At 36.7% G+C, this 17,833-nt stretch overlaps 1 protein-coding gene across 3 annotated transcripts in view; it reads left to right on the plus strand.

Moving 5' to 3' along the window:
* Cul3 (cullin 3) overlaps nt 1–17,833 on the plus strand; it is an 82,323-nt gene that overhangs the window by 28,667 nt on the left and 35,823 nt on the right. For all 3 annotated transcript variants that reach the window (XM_050161089.1, XM_050161090.1, XM_050161091.1), the window contains one exon: nt 14,553–14,666. In XM_050161089.1, coding sequence (XP_050017046.1) covers nt 14,553–14,666 — 114 coding nt within the window. The remainder of the gene's footprint in view (nt 1–14,552; nt 14,667–17,833) is intronic.

A 17,833-nucleotide genomic window follows, 5' to 3' on the forward strand; every position in this document is an offset into this window, starting at 1 on the left:
TTTTTTCTGTATCCTGCAGAATGTCTTGCTGATTCTTTCATGAATCAGGAACCCCGAAGGATTGTCTGACCTTTAGGCAATTTCAGCAGTCCTCTCTCTGTGGGTTCCTTGCATCCAGTGAAGCAGTCTAGGAAAGAGCAGTTTCTTGCCCAAATGGCTAACAAGTTCCATAAGGAGCCTCTTCGATGCCCATCTTCCTCTTGAAGTAGATTGGTGCTGCCAGGAGCAGATGTGTCTCATTGTCATGAAAAACCCTAAGTTATTAAAACATTAAATGCCATATTCTGTAGTCTTTGAAAGATATGAAGAATGCCTATCTAACGGAAATACCTCTCTATATATCTAGAAAATCTAACTAACATGACTACAAGCTTGATTATTATTGATGACTATGCATTAACAACCTATATTTCCTAATCATTTTTAAATGAGCTACATAATCATAATACCTTAATCAAGATCAGAAATGCATATACATATAACAAAATTGACCTTAAATTTATGTCAATAAAGCAGAATTTATACCATTGTAAATTATTCATATCTATATCATATCCCCTTTTAAATTTATTTTTAAAAAGAGCATTTATAAACAATATTTGGGAATTTGGGTGTAGTTATTTCTCTCCAAGCTTCTTCCTGCTGTATGGGGGTGCTGTTAATCAGTTCTTTCATAGTGTATCCTGTGTGCTAGGTTCATCTTAGTTGGCAGTTGAGCAAAGTAAGTTTTTTGAGAGTGTTCACAGCAACCTTTCAGGAGGGCCATATTGGTCTAGAAGCAATCCACGGGGTCTCATCGTCTGTAAAAACAAAAGAAGAACCTCTTTTCTAAAGCATCATATCCTTAGACCCAAATTCTGAAGTCAAGATAGCTTTATAATATGTTGGATTAGCTTAGCAGACCACACAATGAAATGTCTCTCTGTATTTAGCTCCTTCGCAGTCAAAAAGATTAAAAGAAAACACAATAATACATATAATCCAGACTCTCTGTGAATTTTCCATTTTTACGTGGCTTATTTTTACTCTTATTTATTCTGTCTCTTTAAAGACTACCCTTTTTTTTAAAGCATTAACTTTATTTTATGACTTTTAATACTCTTTTTCTTCTCTTTCCCAAGCCTATGTATGTCTATAACACTGTGACCCATTTAGAGGTCTTTTATGTCTGAATCTGTCCTATTGCATTGTCTTTAATTCTCTACTGACTTGCAAAGCTTTTAAAACGTTAAGCAGCTTGGTTGCAGCTGCTCTGGATGTTGGCTCCAAAACTCTCCAATTTCAAAATGGTGGGTGTACCATTTCTGCTAGCTCTGGAGCCGCCAGGTAGGAGCCACACTCGGCACTTTAACTGAGTGTGCAGCACATAAACTCTTTCTTTCTGAGTTACAGCCAAATCTGCCACGCAGAGCACTGTGCAACCTGGAAACTTCTCTGTGTATGGTGGCAGGAATCTTCCATGTTCTCCTGCCTGTGCACACCTAGTAGACCTGATCCCGCCTCCTGCCCAGGCGGGAAGCACTGAGCCATTGGCATGGTCTCAGAGTACTTTGTTCCTGACCCTGAGTGGGCAAACAAATATCCCTGCCCACAAATGCTCCATTACAGGAGTTTGCACCAGCGGCAGGGCCCAGGAAGCTGCATTTTAAAATGACGCAGCTTTTTTTCTGCAGCTGTTGTTGAGTAGAGAAAATTTCTCTGCGGCATCCCGCCAGCACACAGCAAAAAGGGTGTTAAACTCTATATTTGTGTGTAGAATTCCTTCTAAAGCCCTCTCAGGTTTTACATGGAGTTAGTAGACCACATTAGAGTGCCATTCTGTAGTAAAAAGGAGTGAGCTGGGTGTCTTCCGACCGGCTAGCTTAGCCCCAAAATAATTACACAGAAATTGTATTAATTAAATTACTGCCTGACCCATTAGCTCTAGCCTCTTATTGGTTAACTCTCACATCTTGATCTAACCCATTTCTAATAATTTGTATGTCACCATGAGGTCATGGCTTACTGGCGTGAGTCTAACCAGCATCAGTCTTGGGAAGTGGAATCATGGCTTCTGCCACACTTTGCTTCTTCCCAGCATTCTGTTCTGTCTGCTCCGCCCACCTAAGGGCTGCCCTATCAAAAGGCCAAGGCAGTCTCTTTATTCAGCCAATGAAAATAACACACAAACAGAAGAACCTCCTATACCAGAGAAGTACTGAATTAAATGTTGTCTATAGATGATTTAGGGTATTTTTATGTAAGAGTACTAGTAGGAATTAAGTTGGTCACTTTGAAGCTTTGAACTGTTTTGTTGATCAGTTCGTTGAGAAGACTTAACTTTTATATTAAAATGTTTTGAGTCTTCCTCATTTTTAGGCAAATATAAAGCAATGTGGATAGAAGTTTTAATTGCATTTGTGATTAAAATACAGTGGAAGCAACTCTTAAGAGGACAACTGGTAGGAACAATGGGGGAAAGATTTTCACTAGCTGATCTCTAGATTCATTATCTCATTTTCATTAGTTTTAGTTCAGATTCTAAGTTTGCAGTAGGGAAATACTCTATGTGAAAGAAATCAGGTAGGCATTTTTTGCTCAATGCATAGGTGACTGGAGTAGGAAAGGTCTTCAGAGACATCTGTAGTGAGGATGTGGATTGGACTCTGAAAAGTACTGTAAGAACATTGGATCTTAAGTATTCCTGGAAGGAGCCATTTATTAAATTTTTAAAAGAGGTTGACTTCAGATGGAACTGATAATAGTAAATGCTTAGTGTCAATTCTATTTCAGTGCTTTTTCATTGACATTTTCCTTAAATTCTTAGTACTTTTCTCTAACTTAAAGTTGGGAGAAACTGAGGACCTATTTTGTTTGATGCAGAAATTGCTTAAGGAGATAATAGGAGTCAGAGAGAAAAAAAAAAGGCTGCCTCCTAGGGAGTAAAATCTTTTGATTAATTACATGGTGATAGTAACCTGAATACAAGAAGGAAACCTTAAAGTGGTGATTGGAGCTAGGGTAGGGAAAGGGATTATTAGAGAATTGAGTATAGAGTAACTGTAAGATGTGAGACATATAAGAAGGTGAATAGCTATTGCTTTGAAGGATTCGGAAAAGAGCTGTCAGAGAGCCAGGTTTAGAATGATACTTAACATTTCCTCTGTAGTACCCATGAGCTATTGCATAACTTAAGTAAACTGCAAGCACAGCCTTTCTCTCATTTCTGTTACAGTTTGTGGTGGTGGTCTTTCAATAATAGGTATGTGAATGAGTGACCTTTGAATGAATAAATAATAGTACATATGTTAAAAACCTTTTGTTCATTTCTGACTCTCGCTCTATATATGTAGCTTTCATTCAGTGGTCTGTTGAAAGGAATCGGCAAAGTGGAAACAACCATGTTTTTATAGCCACAAATTCCTTATGTGATTGGGCTTACATCTCTATCCACTCAGATTATTACTAAATAACCATGTAAGTGCATCATATGATTTGGGGCATTTCCTCCCTCAGCTTTTCAGTTATTTTTGTTCTAAGATTTGAATGTATCTTCTAGGAACCAGATTATTACCTGACAGTTACAGTGTTCATAGTTTAATTGAGTACTTGTGATGTGATAGCTTTTAAATTCTCTCTTGACACCTTAGCCATTGGAAATGATTGCTTTAAAAATATTAGATTTTAGTGGTGTCCCTCTGGGGGAGATTTTTTTTCTCTGCATCCTTTTGAAAATAAGTTGTTTTTGCATGTGCGCATGTGTGTGTGTTTGTGTGTAGGTATGTGTAGGCATGCATATGGAAGTCAGAACAACTTCTTTGAATCAGTTCTCTTCCTTTCATCATATTGGTCCCTGGGATTGAACTCACATCACCTTGGCATTCATTATGTGTCTTTATCCACTGGAACCATTTTACAGGCCTTGTGTATTTTTTTTAACCACCACCCCACCCCTAGAGCTTCCTTTTTTTTCATGGTACTGTTATGTACTTCGAACTTGTGATTCTCTAATGTGGGTTAGCACAGGTTTAAAAAGTATTTGCAGTACTGGGGATTGAAGCCTCTCTCATACATGCTAGGCAAATGCTCTACCACTGACTTGTATCCCCAGAGTTGAAAGAATATTTGAAAATAAGAATGCTTTTTAGAGGCTTAGAGAGATTGGCTCAGCATTAAGAGCACGCATATGGTGTCTCAAAACTGTAACTCCAATCCCAAAGCATCTCACACCATCTTCTGGCTTCTGCATACACTGCATGCATGTGATGCACAAACATACATACAAGCAAAACAAAAAGTGAAGAAATGAAAAATTAAAAAAAGGCTTTTTAGATGGACGGGCCAGCTTTTCCAGTAAAGGTATACAGCTGCCAAGCCTGACAGCCTAAATGCAGTCCCTGAGACCCGTAGGGTGGAAGGAGAACTAGCTTCGGCAAGTTATTCTCTGACTGTCCCATGCACATAATAAATTTAATTTTTTAAAAATGCTCCTAAAGAATTACCAAGTTTACATGGTTTTCTCTTTGCCCTAACATACAACAAATTATCTTAATGTGTGAAATTATTAAACTATACTACCCAAAACCTTTCTGTATCTATTTTGAATCTCAAATTGATCCTAACATTAGACTTCTTTTTTTTTCCTCTGTAGGGATTATAAAGTGATTGAATGCATCTTGTATTCCATTATAGTGTTGTAACATCTAGCTTTGCCTGATGGAAGCCATCATAAGTCTATCAGTTAAAGGAGGGGTTTTGGTATATTCTTTTGAACCATATTTGATATCTGATATTATTACTTTATTTCTCCCATCCAAGTACTAACCAGGCCCGACCCTGCTTAGCTTCCAAGATCAGATGAGACTGGGTGCGTTCAGGGTGGTATGGCCATAGCTGTGACTTTATTTTTTTGGAAATTTTCAGACAACTGGGGTTTGGAATATTTGATTTGAAATTCAAAGTTTGTGTGGTCTTTGAAGTCCTTTAAGCTATATCACTAGCTGTGTAAATTCTCTAAAATAAAATTACTTCTAGCTTCAATCTAGAGGAAGAAAATTTCTGTAGTTAATACAGTTTTTTTTTAAAAAAAAGTTATTGTGGTGTCTTTGATTTTTATCTTTATTCTTAACAGTTAATTAAAAGTAATTAGAATAATATTGTGACCTAGCTAATAATCAGTGAGTTTTATAATAGGTGTTCAGGAAGCTCACTCATGGAGTTTTAAAAGGCTTAAAATACCTACATAATGTACATTTTATTCTCTTAGTCAAGGCTAAGAGATAGCTGTTTGGTTTGAAATAAGAAATCTGAAGAAGGTAAGTGAACAATAGCAACATCTATTCACCAAATTTATGTTGAAGATGCAGGTGATTAGAGTTTGGCGTTGTTGTGTATTAACTCCATATGGAAACTAATGTTAACATTTCTGTTCCTTAGAGGGAAGGATAACAGTACCTGTAATCTTAAGTACTGACATTTTTCATAATGTAAAAACACGGTATACAGCTGTATGTTTAATAGCATTCCTTGGAAAAATAAGATCTACATATTTGGAGAAATGTGTAATGTAACAAGGACCCTACTTGATGTGGGATGTCCTTCTGTATGAGTTATTTTTATTGTTTGATGAATAAAGCTGTTTTGACCAATGGCTTAGCAAAGTAAAGCCAGGCAGGAAATCTGAACAGAGATAGAGAGAGAGAAGGCAAAGTCAGGGAAATGCCATGTAGCTGCCAAAGGAGAAAGACACCAGAACCTTACCTGATAAACCACAGCCTCATGGTGATACACAGATTAATAGAAATTGAGTGATTCAAGATTAAGAGCTAGCTAGAAATATGCCTAAGCTATTGACAAAACAGTGTTGTAATTAATATAGTTTCTGTGTGATTTTTCAGATCTGGGTGACTGGGAAATAGAACGAGGAATCTATATTTACATCTACCTACCACATATGGTTGTATGTGGTACAAGACTCATTTTAAGTGTGCTAGGTAGAAACATGTTTTTATAGGTCATGTAAATATTAGACTTCGTATTTATTACACTGATGTCATCAGATGAAATGATCAACATGTCCTAGGGTTTAGAATCAGAAAAGTTTTCAGCAGGCATCTACTGTCTGTTATCTAGGCAACCCCCTTTAAACAATTAAAAAAAAAAAAAACTCTTATCTGGTAAGGGGAAATCTGATTAGTCAGGCATGTGAAGTCACAGGTGTGATCAGTCACAGTCAACTTGGTGTAAGAAAGGGGCTGCAAATCAGACCAGTTAAGTGACTTGGTCAGAGACCCTGCCTAGAGTTGTCTGAAAATGATGGTTTTGGTTATTTGGGTTTCTTGGTGAAGATTTAAATACCACAGATTTCTGGAAGGACAAGATGACCAGAGTTATGCCTCTATTATATTTTTCAATGTTCTTGGTATAGTTAGCATGTATTCCACATAATTAATGGCTCATTTTAATTACAAGTTTTTATTTTCCAGTATAATTTAATGCCAAGCATATATGTGTATATCTTATATCTAATACATATGTATATATAAAATATATAAGTATTTATATCTTTCTACTTTAATCTTAGCTAAAGTTGACATTTTTAAGGTGTAAAAAAGTTGTATTCACAGAAATAAATAGCACGCAATTTGTTTTTTATTGTATTAGTTTACTATATTGACATTATTGAACAATTCCAGCACATTTAAGTTATTTTAACAATGTTTGTGGAATTGTAGTTTATGATAAACGGGTCCAACTTGAGAATTTTATTGCCAATTTTTAATGATGATATAAAAATTGGCCTTTATTTCCATGCAGAGTTCTTTGATTCTTAGCGCATAGATAGATAGATAGATAGATAGATAGATAGATAGATAGATAGATATAGATATATATAGATGCAACCACTAGTACCTTCAATGTGGAATGGTTCTTTTTACTACCGAAAACTCTGTGACACCCCCTTCTTAGTTATGCCTTCCTTGGCGTCTCAATCTGTAGCAACTACTGATCCGTGTAGCACAAATACGAAAAATCCAGAGACTGATAGATATAAGGGTTAATGCTGAACATCAGAGAAACAACCAGTAAACAAGCCACAAAAGAGTCCTTTCTACCTCTCAGGGCTCAGACTGAAGTGATGATTCTTAGACTGCCTAGACTGCACTTGTGTCTCCACCAAACCTCGTACTCCACACTCCATACTGTATATCCTCTCTTTGCCCAGCCATATTACTCCTATCTCCACTTCCCTAGTGCTAGGATTAATGGTGTGTGACACTTGGATTAAGGGTGTGAGCACCTACCACCTGGATCTGTTTCTGGATCCAACTTGTGTAGCCCAGAGTATTCAGTCTGCCTCCTGGGATTCAAAGTGTGTGCCACCACTCCCTGGACTCTAATGGCTTAGATTTGCACTCTGATCTTCAGGCAAGCTTTATTTGTGAAAATAAAAATATACCACTACAGGTCAGTTCTCTTTTCACTATAGTTTTGTATTTTCAACAATGTTCTGTAACTGGAGTCAGAGTTTATTATTACCTTTGGTGACTGGCTTCTTTAAGCATAATTAATTCTACTGACTCAAGTTGAAAGTAACAGTAGTTGGTTCCTTTTGCTCTGTTGTGCCAAGAGTATCACCATTTGCTCATAGATTACCTGTGCGCTTAATGAAAGATGATTACTGTGTACAGCTTTTTGAGATTGAGAATAAAGCTTATAAATATACGTATTCAAACTTTGCATGAATAAATTTTAATTTTTCTGGGATAAATATTTAGAAGTGAGATTGCTGGGGCATATTAAAGGATATATTTAAATAACTTTATAAAAATGCCTGACTTCCTATATGGCTGTACTAATTTGCTTCCATTTCCTACAAATCTTTGTCAGCGCTTGATCCTGTCAGTTTACTTTAGCAGTTCTGCATGGTTAGTAATTTCTCATCCTTGTTTTCAGTTTACATTCTTGAAAATTTGCCTTTTGCTTTTCTTTTGTGATGTTCAAGAATTTTAAAAATTCTATTCTTTACTGAGTTGTGTGAATTTTTGTTTGTATTTTTCTTTCTTTGATTTTTTTTTCTGCAATCTTTAGCTTTTTCTCATTTTAACAGCATCTATATAACAAAAGTTCAAATTTTTCTTATGGAGTCCAGTTTTTTTTCTTTTTAAGCCGTATAAGTCAGGGTGACAGTTACTTTAAATACTCAAATGATACATTTTCATTATAATAAAACCCCTTTCTTTAATGCTTTGCAAATAAAACCATGGGGTTTTTTTAGTGAAGATTAATGTGAAATATTAATCAGTGTCTTAAATATCAGGAGTCAAAATTGTGTAAATACTGTTACAGCAGTTGAAGTGGCGTAAAAGCCGGAAAGGCTGGCTCTTTAAGCCAGTGGTCTCCTTCTAGCAGAACTGCCCTTGTAGCATTTTACTTTTATGCCAATTGTCTGCTTTTGGATTTGGGGTGGCCCTAAAATTTGTTTAAATATCCTTTGTTTTCCAGAGAAAATTTTAGATTTCTAGCAAAATGGAATGGTACTACGATTTACCATGTACTGGCTCTCACTGCCTCCCTTTTGACCAACATGGAGTTGAACATTTGTTAACCCATACAGTTGATACCTCATTACCAACCAGAGCCCATAGCTTACATAAGCCTTTAATGTGAGTTGATTCTGTGGCATTAAAGGTATAATTTTGGGCATGTATGTAACCATTATCATCTGCTGAATACTGTGATTGTCCTTAAAAGTCCTTCTGTGTTCTTCCTATTCATCCTTTCCCCCTAACTGACAACCCAGTATTTCACTGATTTCTTAGTTTTGCCTTTCCTAGAGTATCATGCAGTTGGAATCGTACAGCCTGCTCTCATTGACTATGCTTCAGTGATGCATTTAAATTTTCTCTACTTCACAGCCTGGTTCCATATTTCCTTTTAGTGCTTAGTAGTATCTCACTGTTTGCACTTGCCAGTTTGTTGATTTTTGTAGTGAAGGGAAAGTTTTCTTTTTCCTTTTTTTTTTTTTAATAATAACTGCTTGTTTGCATTTCTTTCAGCAGTGACTAAGAGGTTCTCTGTTAACACATATTTATCAACATTGGGTTTTGTTTGTGTTTTATTTTAGCCATCCTAATAGGCATGTAGGATCACCACATTGTTTCAGTTTTCAGATCCATGGTGGCTTGTGTTGAACATTTTTTGAACAGTTATTTGCTGTCAGTATATCTTTAGTTAGGTACCTTCTGTTGCCAGTTTTAAAAATAAGTTTACTTAATTTTTCATTAAATTTTAAAATGTTCTTGTATGCTTTGGATATCAGATAGGTCTTTGTAAATATGTTTTTCTAGCCAGTGGTGGTCTTTTCCTTCTCTTGACTAACCAGTTTTAAAAGTTTTTAGATGCCTTTAGTTTTCTGCAGACTGTTGTGTGAGACTTTCTCAGTTTTGCAAGTCCAGGTACCACACACACATTTGTCCTCTACTGCATACCCTTCTCATCATAGGCGGTACCATGTTACTCTTCTTCATGGCCGCTCACCTGGATGAACTTACTGAGTTTTCTTTCAGTGCTTTCTAGTACTGCCCCACAGCAGACTCTGGCCACTTGCCCTGCTGGTGGAAAAATAAAATAAGTAATGATTAACAATGTTACTACACAGATACACATTGCTATACTATTCTCAATTTTTGTGTTAATTAAAAAATAGGTCAGTTATTTATTAACTTATGTACATTTTAGTTTCTGTGCCAGCTTATCCTCTTTTAAGAAATTGTTAATTTTTCATAAATGTGCAATTTTCATCTTGTTTTTACTTTTTATTGCACGTCTGAGTAAATGTCTTTTATTTCTTAAGGGTAGAAAGATTTCTGTAGGAAATTGTTAAAAGAATTTTCTCGTAGTATACAGATAAATAAGAATAGTATAACAGTTCTGTCTAAGTTACTTTATTTTTGTTAAGTTTTGTGTGTATGCCCAGGCTTTTAAAAATCATAGGACTTGGGAGAAAGATCAGGAATTAAGAGCACTTGCTGCTCCTGCAGAGGGCTTGTTTTGTTTCCCATCATGCACAACAGGAGACTCACAGTGAAGTTCTAGGATTCTCGGGTTTAAACTCCCTCTTTTGACCCTACGGGAACTGCATGTGCATAATACACATATATACCTGCAGACAACTATTCATACATATAAATAAGTCTTTAACAAATAAAACAATCAAAACTTTTAGTCTGATTTTTTTTCTACCCTGTTAAAGCTAGCTATTTATTTAAAAAATAATTTTCATTTTCATAACCAACAACAGTTTCCCCTCCTCTCCCAATCAACCCCTCATGCACTCCTCAGAAAGAATAAGACCTCCCATGGGGAGTCAACAAAGTCTGGCTTACCAAGTAGAGGCAGGACCAAGCCTCTCACCCAGAGCAAGGTATCCCTTCCTAGGGAATGGGCTCCAAAAAACCAGTTAATGCACTAGGGATAAATCCTTGTTTCACTGCCCAGTGGCCCCACAAACTGTTCAAGCCACAGAACCCATATTCAGAGGGCCTAGTTTGGTCCTATGTTAGTGTCCCAGATATCAGTTTAGAGTCAGTGAGCTTCCACTACCTCAGGTCAACTGTATCTCTGGGTTGTCTCATCGTGATCTTGACCCCTTTGCTCATATAACCTCTCCTCCCTCTCTTCAATTGGACTCTGGGAGCTCCATCCAGTGCTTAGCTGTGGATCTGCTTCCATCAGTTACTGACTGAAGGTTCTATGATGACAATTAGGGTGGTCATCAATCTGATTACAGGGGAAGGCTAGTTCAGGCACTCTCAACTATTGCTTAGAGTCTTGGCTGGGGTCATCCTTGTGGATTCCTGGGTATTCCCTAGCACCAGGTTTCTCCCTAATCCCATAATCGCTCCTTATATCAAGATAGCTCCTTCAATGTTCCCCCTTTTTGTCTCTCCTGCAACTCAACCATTCTGTTTCCTCATGTTTTCTGTCCCCTGCCCCCAGGAGATCTTATCTATTTTGCCTCCCAGGGGCATCCATGCATGTCTCTCTTAGGGTTCTTGTTACCTAGCTTCTTAGGAGTTGTGGATTGTAGCCTGTTTATCTTTTTCTTTATGTCTAGTATGCACTTATGAGTGAGTATGTACAGTGTCTGTCTTACTGGGTCTGGGTTTTACCTCACAAAAGTTCACTATTAACTGATAGAACAGTTCTTTGGAAAATGATGCAAATAGCATCATTTGCAATGTGTGCTGGTTAATGTGTTTTTAATTTTGTACAGAGGCTGGTTGTCATAGTTTTCTGTTACTGTAGTAAAACATCATGACCCAAACAACACATAGAAAGAAGGGTTTATTTGTGACTTACAGTTCCAGAGGTTTAGAGTCTACAATGACGGGACGGTATGGCAGCAGGCAGCAGACACAGAGGCAGGGATAACTGAGAGCTTGTATCTCAGACCCAAAACAGGAAGCTTTGAAAGAACTCATGAGAAACTACACCTGGCTTTTGAATTCTCACAGGTGTTCCCTGCAGCATACTCTCTTCAGCAAGGACATACCTACTCATTTTACAGCCACCAACTAAGGACCAAGTATTCAAATGCACAATTATGGAGGACATCACCACCACACTGATATAGATTGTAAACATTATATTATGTGAAATATTTGTTGATATATTAAAGTAAATTAGCACATTTTAGAGAACATATTTTGTAATATTAACTTATTTGATTGGTCAGTTTTGTCATTCATTCAACAAATGTGTTGAATACATTTAGAAATAATTTTCTGATTAGAAATGTATTCTCAAACTGGAGTGATTTAATACAGCTCACATTAACTCAATTTTGTAGTAGTTATGAAAGTTCAGTTCTTAATATAGTTGGCTAGATGTTTTAGTATTTGGAATACAAGACTTTTTCATGTGTAGATTATCTAAGCACTTTATTTTTCATAGAGTCTTGGTTTATAACCCAAAACTGTCTTTGGGATTTAGGATTCTATGTCTCTGTCTCCTCCCAGTGCTTGGGTCCCAGTTGTTTACTACCACACCTGCCCTGCATTGTCAGGTTCTCATTTAATTACTTCTCAAAACTTAGTGGTCCAGTGAAGTATATGGAGCTTACCCAAAGCATTTGTAAATGGGAATGTTTCAACTTCTGCGTGTGTGTTCTGTACCTTAATATTTGCAACTGACAAGCCCTACACTTAATCACTTAATACTTCAATATGTAGATTGAAATTATATATCTACCCATTAGTATAATTTTACAGTTATATTAACTTTATGTAAAAGTATTTGATTAACAGCTCTATCAGCTAATGTGCACACATGCGCGCGCGCGCGTGTGTGTGTGTGTGTGTGTGTGTATCTTTTGGTATAATCAGTGTACTTAGGAAAGAACTCCAGAGGCTATACCTTAAAATTAAGGTGCTCAGTCTTAAAAGCCAAAATATATCATATTCTGGGTTTATGATATAGGCTAGTAGTTTTCATACTACTCATAGGGTAGGTTATATGTATGATCTCACAATTAAAATCTAATAACTTATATTTCTCTAACATTTAATAAAATGGAGTATTACTTTCTGTCAAGTCTGTCTGAGTTCATTATCTAGGACCTACTTATATAGAGCCAATTTTCACAGGTTATTCTGTGGCCTTTACATGGACAGGGTGTAATTCACACTCCCATACATATAGACACATCTATGCATGCATGCGTGTGCATGCATGTAAACACACAAAATGTTAGTTCAAAAGTTAAACAAAAATCAGGCACAATTTTCTTGGTTTTAACTTAGTGTGTTGTATGTTAAAGGCATTCTGTTTTTTTTATCTTTGACTTAGTAATTGATTTCTTATGGAATGACATTTTATTCACATACATTTAAAACTCAGTTTTATAGATATGTATATCTTGATTCATTAATTAGTATATTTCAAAAGTGTACCATGGCTTGAGATTCTCCCTAATTTAACAAGGTTTGACATATGTTTGGTATTATAGACTTGATTAGGTTGGAATTAATGAGAATTGAGTTGGACCATGGAAGACTTTTGAGTCTGAATATTTGTAGAGGTATGCAGCATAGTATTCATTTCTTGTCCTCTAGGATTGGTTCCAGGTCCCCATAGCAACCAGACTCAGTAAGTGTTCAGTTAGTTCTCATGTGTAAAATCTGCATGTACTTCTGTCCAGCTCATACTCCTGTACTTGAACTCATCTCTGAATTACATATAGCAAATATAGTACAAATGTTATAAAAAGGTTTTTAATGCTGTGTTTGCTTGGAGATGATGACAAGAGCAAAAGGTGTATTTATTTTCAGTAGGAAACAGGCTTTTTCTCCCAAATATTTTATTTTTGATTGATTGTTGTTTGAATATGTGGATGTGGAACACATGGATATGAAAGTCCAACTGTAATTTCAAAGAATTACATGAAGAGTCTGTCTTCTGGCAAATAATCTTTCCATTGGGCTGAGAGCACAACAGGAAACTTAGGGAAGGTGGTAACAAGCTTGTAGATAGGAAAGACTTCTAAGGGTGAGTGGTCTATTGGGGTTGGATTAAGAAGGCATATCAGACACGAGGAAACGTCATGAAAATGTTTAACTTGTTGAAAGTGACTCACAGTTGATGGGATCTTTTCTATACCAGGCACTGTACTATTTGTGATGGAGGAACAGCTAAAAAGAGACATTCTTCCACTATGGAGGCATTTAGATTTTAGTGGAAGAAGCAATAAATATATAATGTAGTCAGATAACAATGAGTAGTAGGAAGAAAAATGTAAGCAGAAGGTAAAGAAGTAGAAAACTGGAAATAGAATGTATTATACAGAGATAGAAATAGAGTATGTATCTGTAGAGAGATTTGAAATACTGTAGGTGGGGAGAGGGAGAGAAGAAGAGGTCAAGGAAGACTGGGGGTGAAATTTAAGTAGAAGAAATTGAAGTGATTTGAATGGGATTTGAGTGAGCAGCACAATGGCCAGTCATGGTTGCTGCTGGAGGTTTGCATTTGTCGTGTTTAGAGATTAGGCACTGTTCTCAGTACCTTAGATGTTGTCCTTTCAATCCTGCAAGAGGATACTATTTTATATGTCAGAAAATCAAGTTTCGTAGGTGAAATGTTTCCAAAGTCACAGAGCTCCTCAGAGACCTAGAACTTTCATGCACTCAGGCAGCTGTCCTCCATATCCGTGGTCTTTCAGCTTCATCCCTGGGGAATATGTACAAGGACATTGGGCCTGGTAGCCTGGAGCCAAGAATAAAGACTTACTCACTAAGGATTTGGGATTTTATTTTACATTGTTAAGCCACTGGGTATTTTGAAATGCCTAGGAGTTGGCTTTTGATTCTAGAATTTAAGAGAGAAATCTGGATTTTATGAGCATATTTGGTAGTCTGCTGTGTGTTATAGATTAACTTCTGCCTGGCCCTGTAACTTAATATTTTGATTTAAAGCTAAGGATTCTACTTGATTACTTTATTGAACAAATAATAACATGCATGTATATGTATGAGTATTTATGTGCATAAACTAATGAATTGTTCTGTTAATAGGTGCGAGAAGATGTACTAAATTCATTGAATAACAACTTTCTTCAAACATTAAATCAAGCTTGGAATGATCATCAAACAGCCATGGTGATGATTAGAGATATACTAATGTATATGGTAAGTACAAGATTTTGTGTTTCCTTAAAAAAGAAATCAACATTTCAAAAGAGTGACTTTCTGTCAATTTTAGTTGGATACTGGCTACATCTTTGTAGATTGTTTTTGTTTTCTTTTGGTTTTTTAAAAAGATTATATGTATGAGTGTCTTGCCTGCATGCTTGTATCAGCACCACTTCCCGCAGTGCCCTTTAGAGGTCAGAGGAGGGAGGACATTGTATCCCCAGTAACTAGAGTCACAGTTATCTGTGAGCCACCATGTGGAGAATATGAACTGAACTCAGTTCATCTGCAAGAACAGCAAGTGCTCTTTACCATTAAGCTCTCCAGACCCAGGTTTAGTTTCTTAAGTAAAAATACTTTCTTTGTAAAAGTCACCCTCAACCTGTGTAAATGAAGTGTAGATCATTCACATTCATTTAATACTAGAATAAAAGGCTGAAAAGACATGATTTTAAATTGTTTTAATGGGCTGGAGAGATGAAACAGCTCAGTGGTAAAACACTTGCCAAGCAAGTAAGAGAGCTGGCGTTAAGATCCCCAGAACCCACACCTAGTGGCTCATCTGTATTTTCAGCCTTGAAAGGTGGAGTTAAGGGTCCCCAGAGTAATCTGACTCACTAGATTAGTTGTGCTATCTGTATTGGCAAATTCTGGGTTTGGTTGAGAGACTCTGCCTCCAGAAGAATGAGGAGGAAGTCATATACCCCTGCATTCACAAGTAGTAGCATGCATAAGAAAAAAAGAAAAATTAAACCAAGCATTTAGTGCTTGCGCTTCAAAATAAAAAATACTAAAAACCCTTATTTAATATGTCTTTCTGAGGTAAAGGTAGTTACAGCATGAGTTAAAAGCTGAATTTCTAAGCTTATGAAACCTAACTAAATATTTTCAGCAACAAAAATGTTTTATTAATACAGTTTCTCATAGTTATATTCTTCATAGCCGCCATTCATCTCTTCTGTAAATTCGTGCCGTTGTATTACTGCAGTCGGTCTTGTTTTAGGATATGAGCTTCATTGGATATATAATCTGTTTCACTTGATATTGTTGTTTTTCAATTTTTTCAGTCAAGAAAAAGATGTTTCGTAAGATGGCTTTAACTTGAATTTTATTATCTTGCTCTCTTCCATTCAGTTTTTGATTTGGTTTGGTAATGTTTTAGTTTGGTTTGGTTTGGTTTTTTTGAGATAGGGTTTTACTTTGTAGCCCTGGCTGTCCTGGAACTCACTGTGTAGACCAGGCTGACCTCAAACTTAGCCTCTCAAGTACTTACATTAAAGCCATGCATCCGGCTTCTGATTTTACTCTCAATGAAAAAAAAATACTTGTAGCCAAGTGGTGGTGGCACACACCTTTAATCTCAGCACTCAGGAGGCAGAGGCAGGTGGATCTCTGAGTTTGAGGTCAGCCTGGACTACCCAAGAGCTAGTTCCAGGACAGGCTCCAAAGCTACAGAGAAACCCTGTCTCAAAAAACCAAAAAAACACAAAGCAAAACTTGTAAGCTTGGATGAATCTAAATTATTTCAGTTTAATTTGTTGCATCACTGCAAAGTTATTAAGTCTTAATAACTTGTTATCTGTTTCTTTTGTTCTTTGCTTATGTGCATAAGTATTTTGCCTGCATGCGTGTCTGTACACCATATACATGCAGTGTCTGTGGAAACCAGAAAAGAGCATTGAATCCTGTGGAACAGGAATTACAGTTGTAAACCACAGTGTGAGTGCTGGGAATTGAATCTAGGTCCTTTGAAGAGCAGCCAGTGCTCTTAACTACTGAGCTATCTTTCCAGCCCTGCATCAGTGTTTATGTTGGAGAACCGGACATAGTGACTTTTACTCTCTTCAGTTTTCAGTTCTTTAGTTGCAGTATGGTAACAAAAGCTTGTCATAGTTTCCTTCACTTAATGGAATAAAATGACGTTCGGAAAGTATTTACAATGAGAACAAGCAACTAGAGCCTTTTCTGCTGAGTGAATTCAAACAAGCCTTTACCCCTGATTTTTTGAGTGTCTAGTGGCAAAAGCGTGAGGGAGAGGCCACCTAATTTTCCTGGGATGGAATAAGAGGTCTACCAAAGTAACCGCTTTCTGAGCATTGTTTTCTTTGTCAGGTTATAGATCTACCTTGTGTTAACAGTTTTAGGATAAATGAGATAACACATGAAAACAAATATCTCATGTACTAGTGTAAAGGAAGCTTGCTACTCTAGTTTTCTTTGCAGTTTTAACAGGACTGAGCCTTTAAATTCTATGCCAGCTGCTAACCATTATAAAGTCACTTGGAATTGAAATTTTGTTACTAAAATGTGTACTTATTCTAAAACAGTTTCATTTCTGTTTCCAAATTAATGGAATCTCAAGGTTTGTATATGGCTCTGCTTCTTACATGACCATGTCAAACAGTTTTATTACTTCTTGTCATGTTACTCATGTCTAAACTGAAAAATCATCAACTGGGTAGTAAAAGAGCTTATGTGAACCATTTATGTAAAGCATGGCCATAGTAATAAGTGCAGTAAAAATGAGCTAATATTAGTATTTCTAGTTCCTTAATGTTTTTGTTAACCCATATGGTAGGTAGCACAGTGATGGGATAGATCCAGTAACTATCTTACCCTTTCCTATGCTCTACTGGAGGAAACTTCATACTGGGTGGGTCAGTGTCAGGATTTGTTCACTGTCACGGGCCTCCTGGTAGCCCTTTTCACTGTCCGGGTTTTAGACTCTTTTGTCTGGTGAAAGTACTCTCCTGGCTATAGCTCTTCTTTTTTCTTGCTCAGCCCTCTGACTTCCCTCCTAGTAAGGACTTAACTATCTCCGTCTCAGGAAAGCAGAAGTAGCAGTAGGACTTGTGTGCACTTCTTTTCTTTTTTCCCCACTTGCATTAATGCAGAAAGACATTTACTTCCAACATGGGTCAGGTTTTTTGTTTGTTCTTTGTTTTTAACCCGCGTTAGGGACCATATTCCCTACTAACTGGTCTGTACCCTTAAGAGTTTGGGAGTTACTAATGTTTTTGTTTTTAGTTGGTCTTACCAGCACTGGGCATGTTCAAACCATTCATGCTCAAGATAAAATTCAACTAAATTTTTCTTTTCTTTTTTTTAATTAAAAATTTCCACCTCCTCCCCACCTCCCATTTCCCTCCCCCTCCCCCAACTAA

Source organism: Alexandromys fortis, unplaced genomic scaffold (genome assembly GCF_014885135.2).
Source record: "Alexandromys fortis isolate MF-2015 unplaced genomic scaffold, M_Fortis_MF-2015_v1.1 scaffold_98, whole genome shotgun sequence".
Lineage (NCBI taxonomy): Eukaryota > Metazoa > Chordata > Mammalia > Rodentia > Cricetidae > Alexandromys > Alexandromys fortis.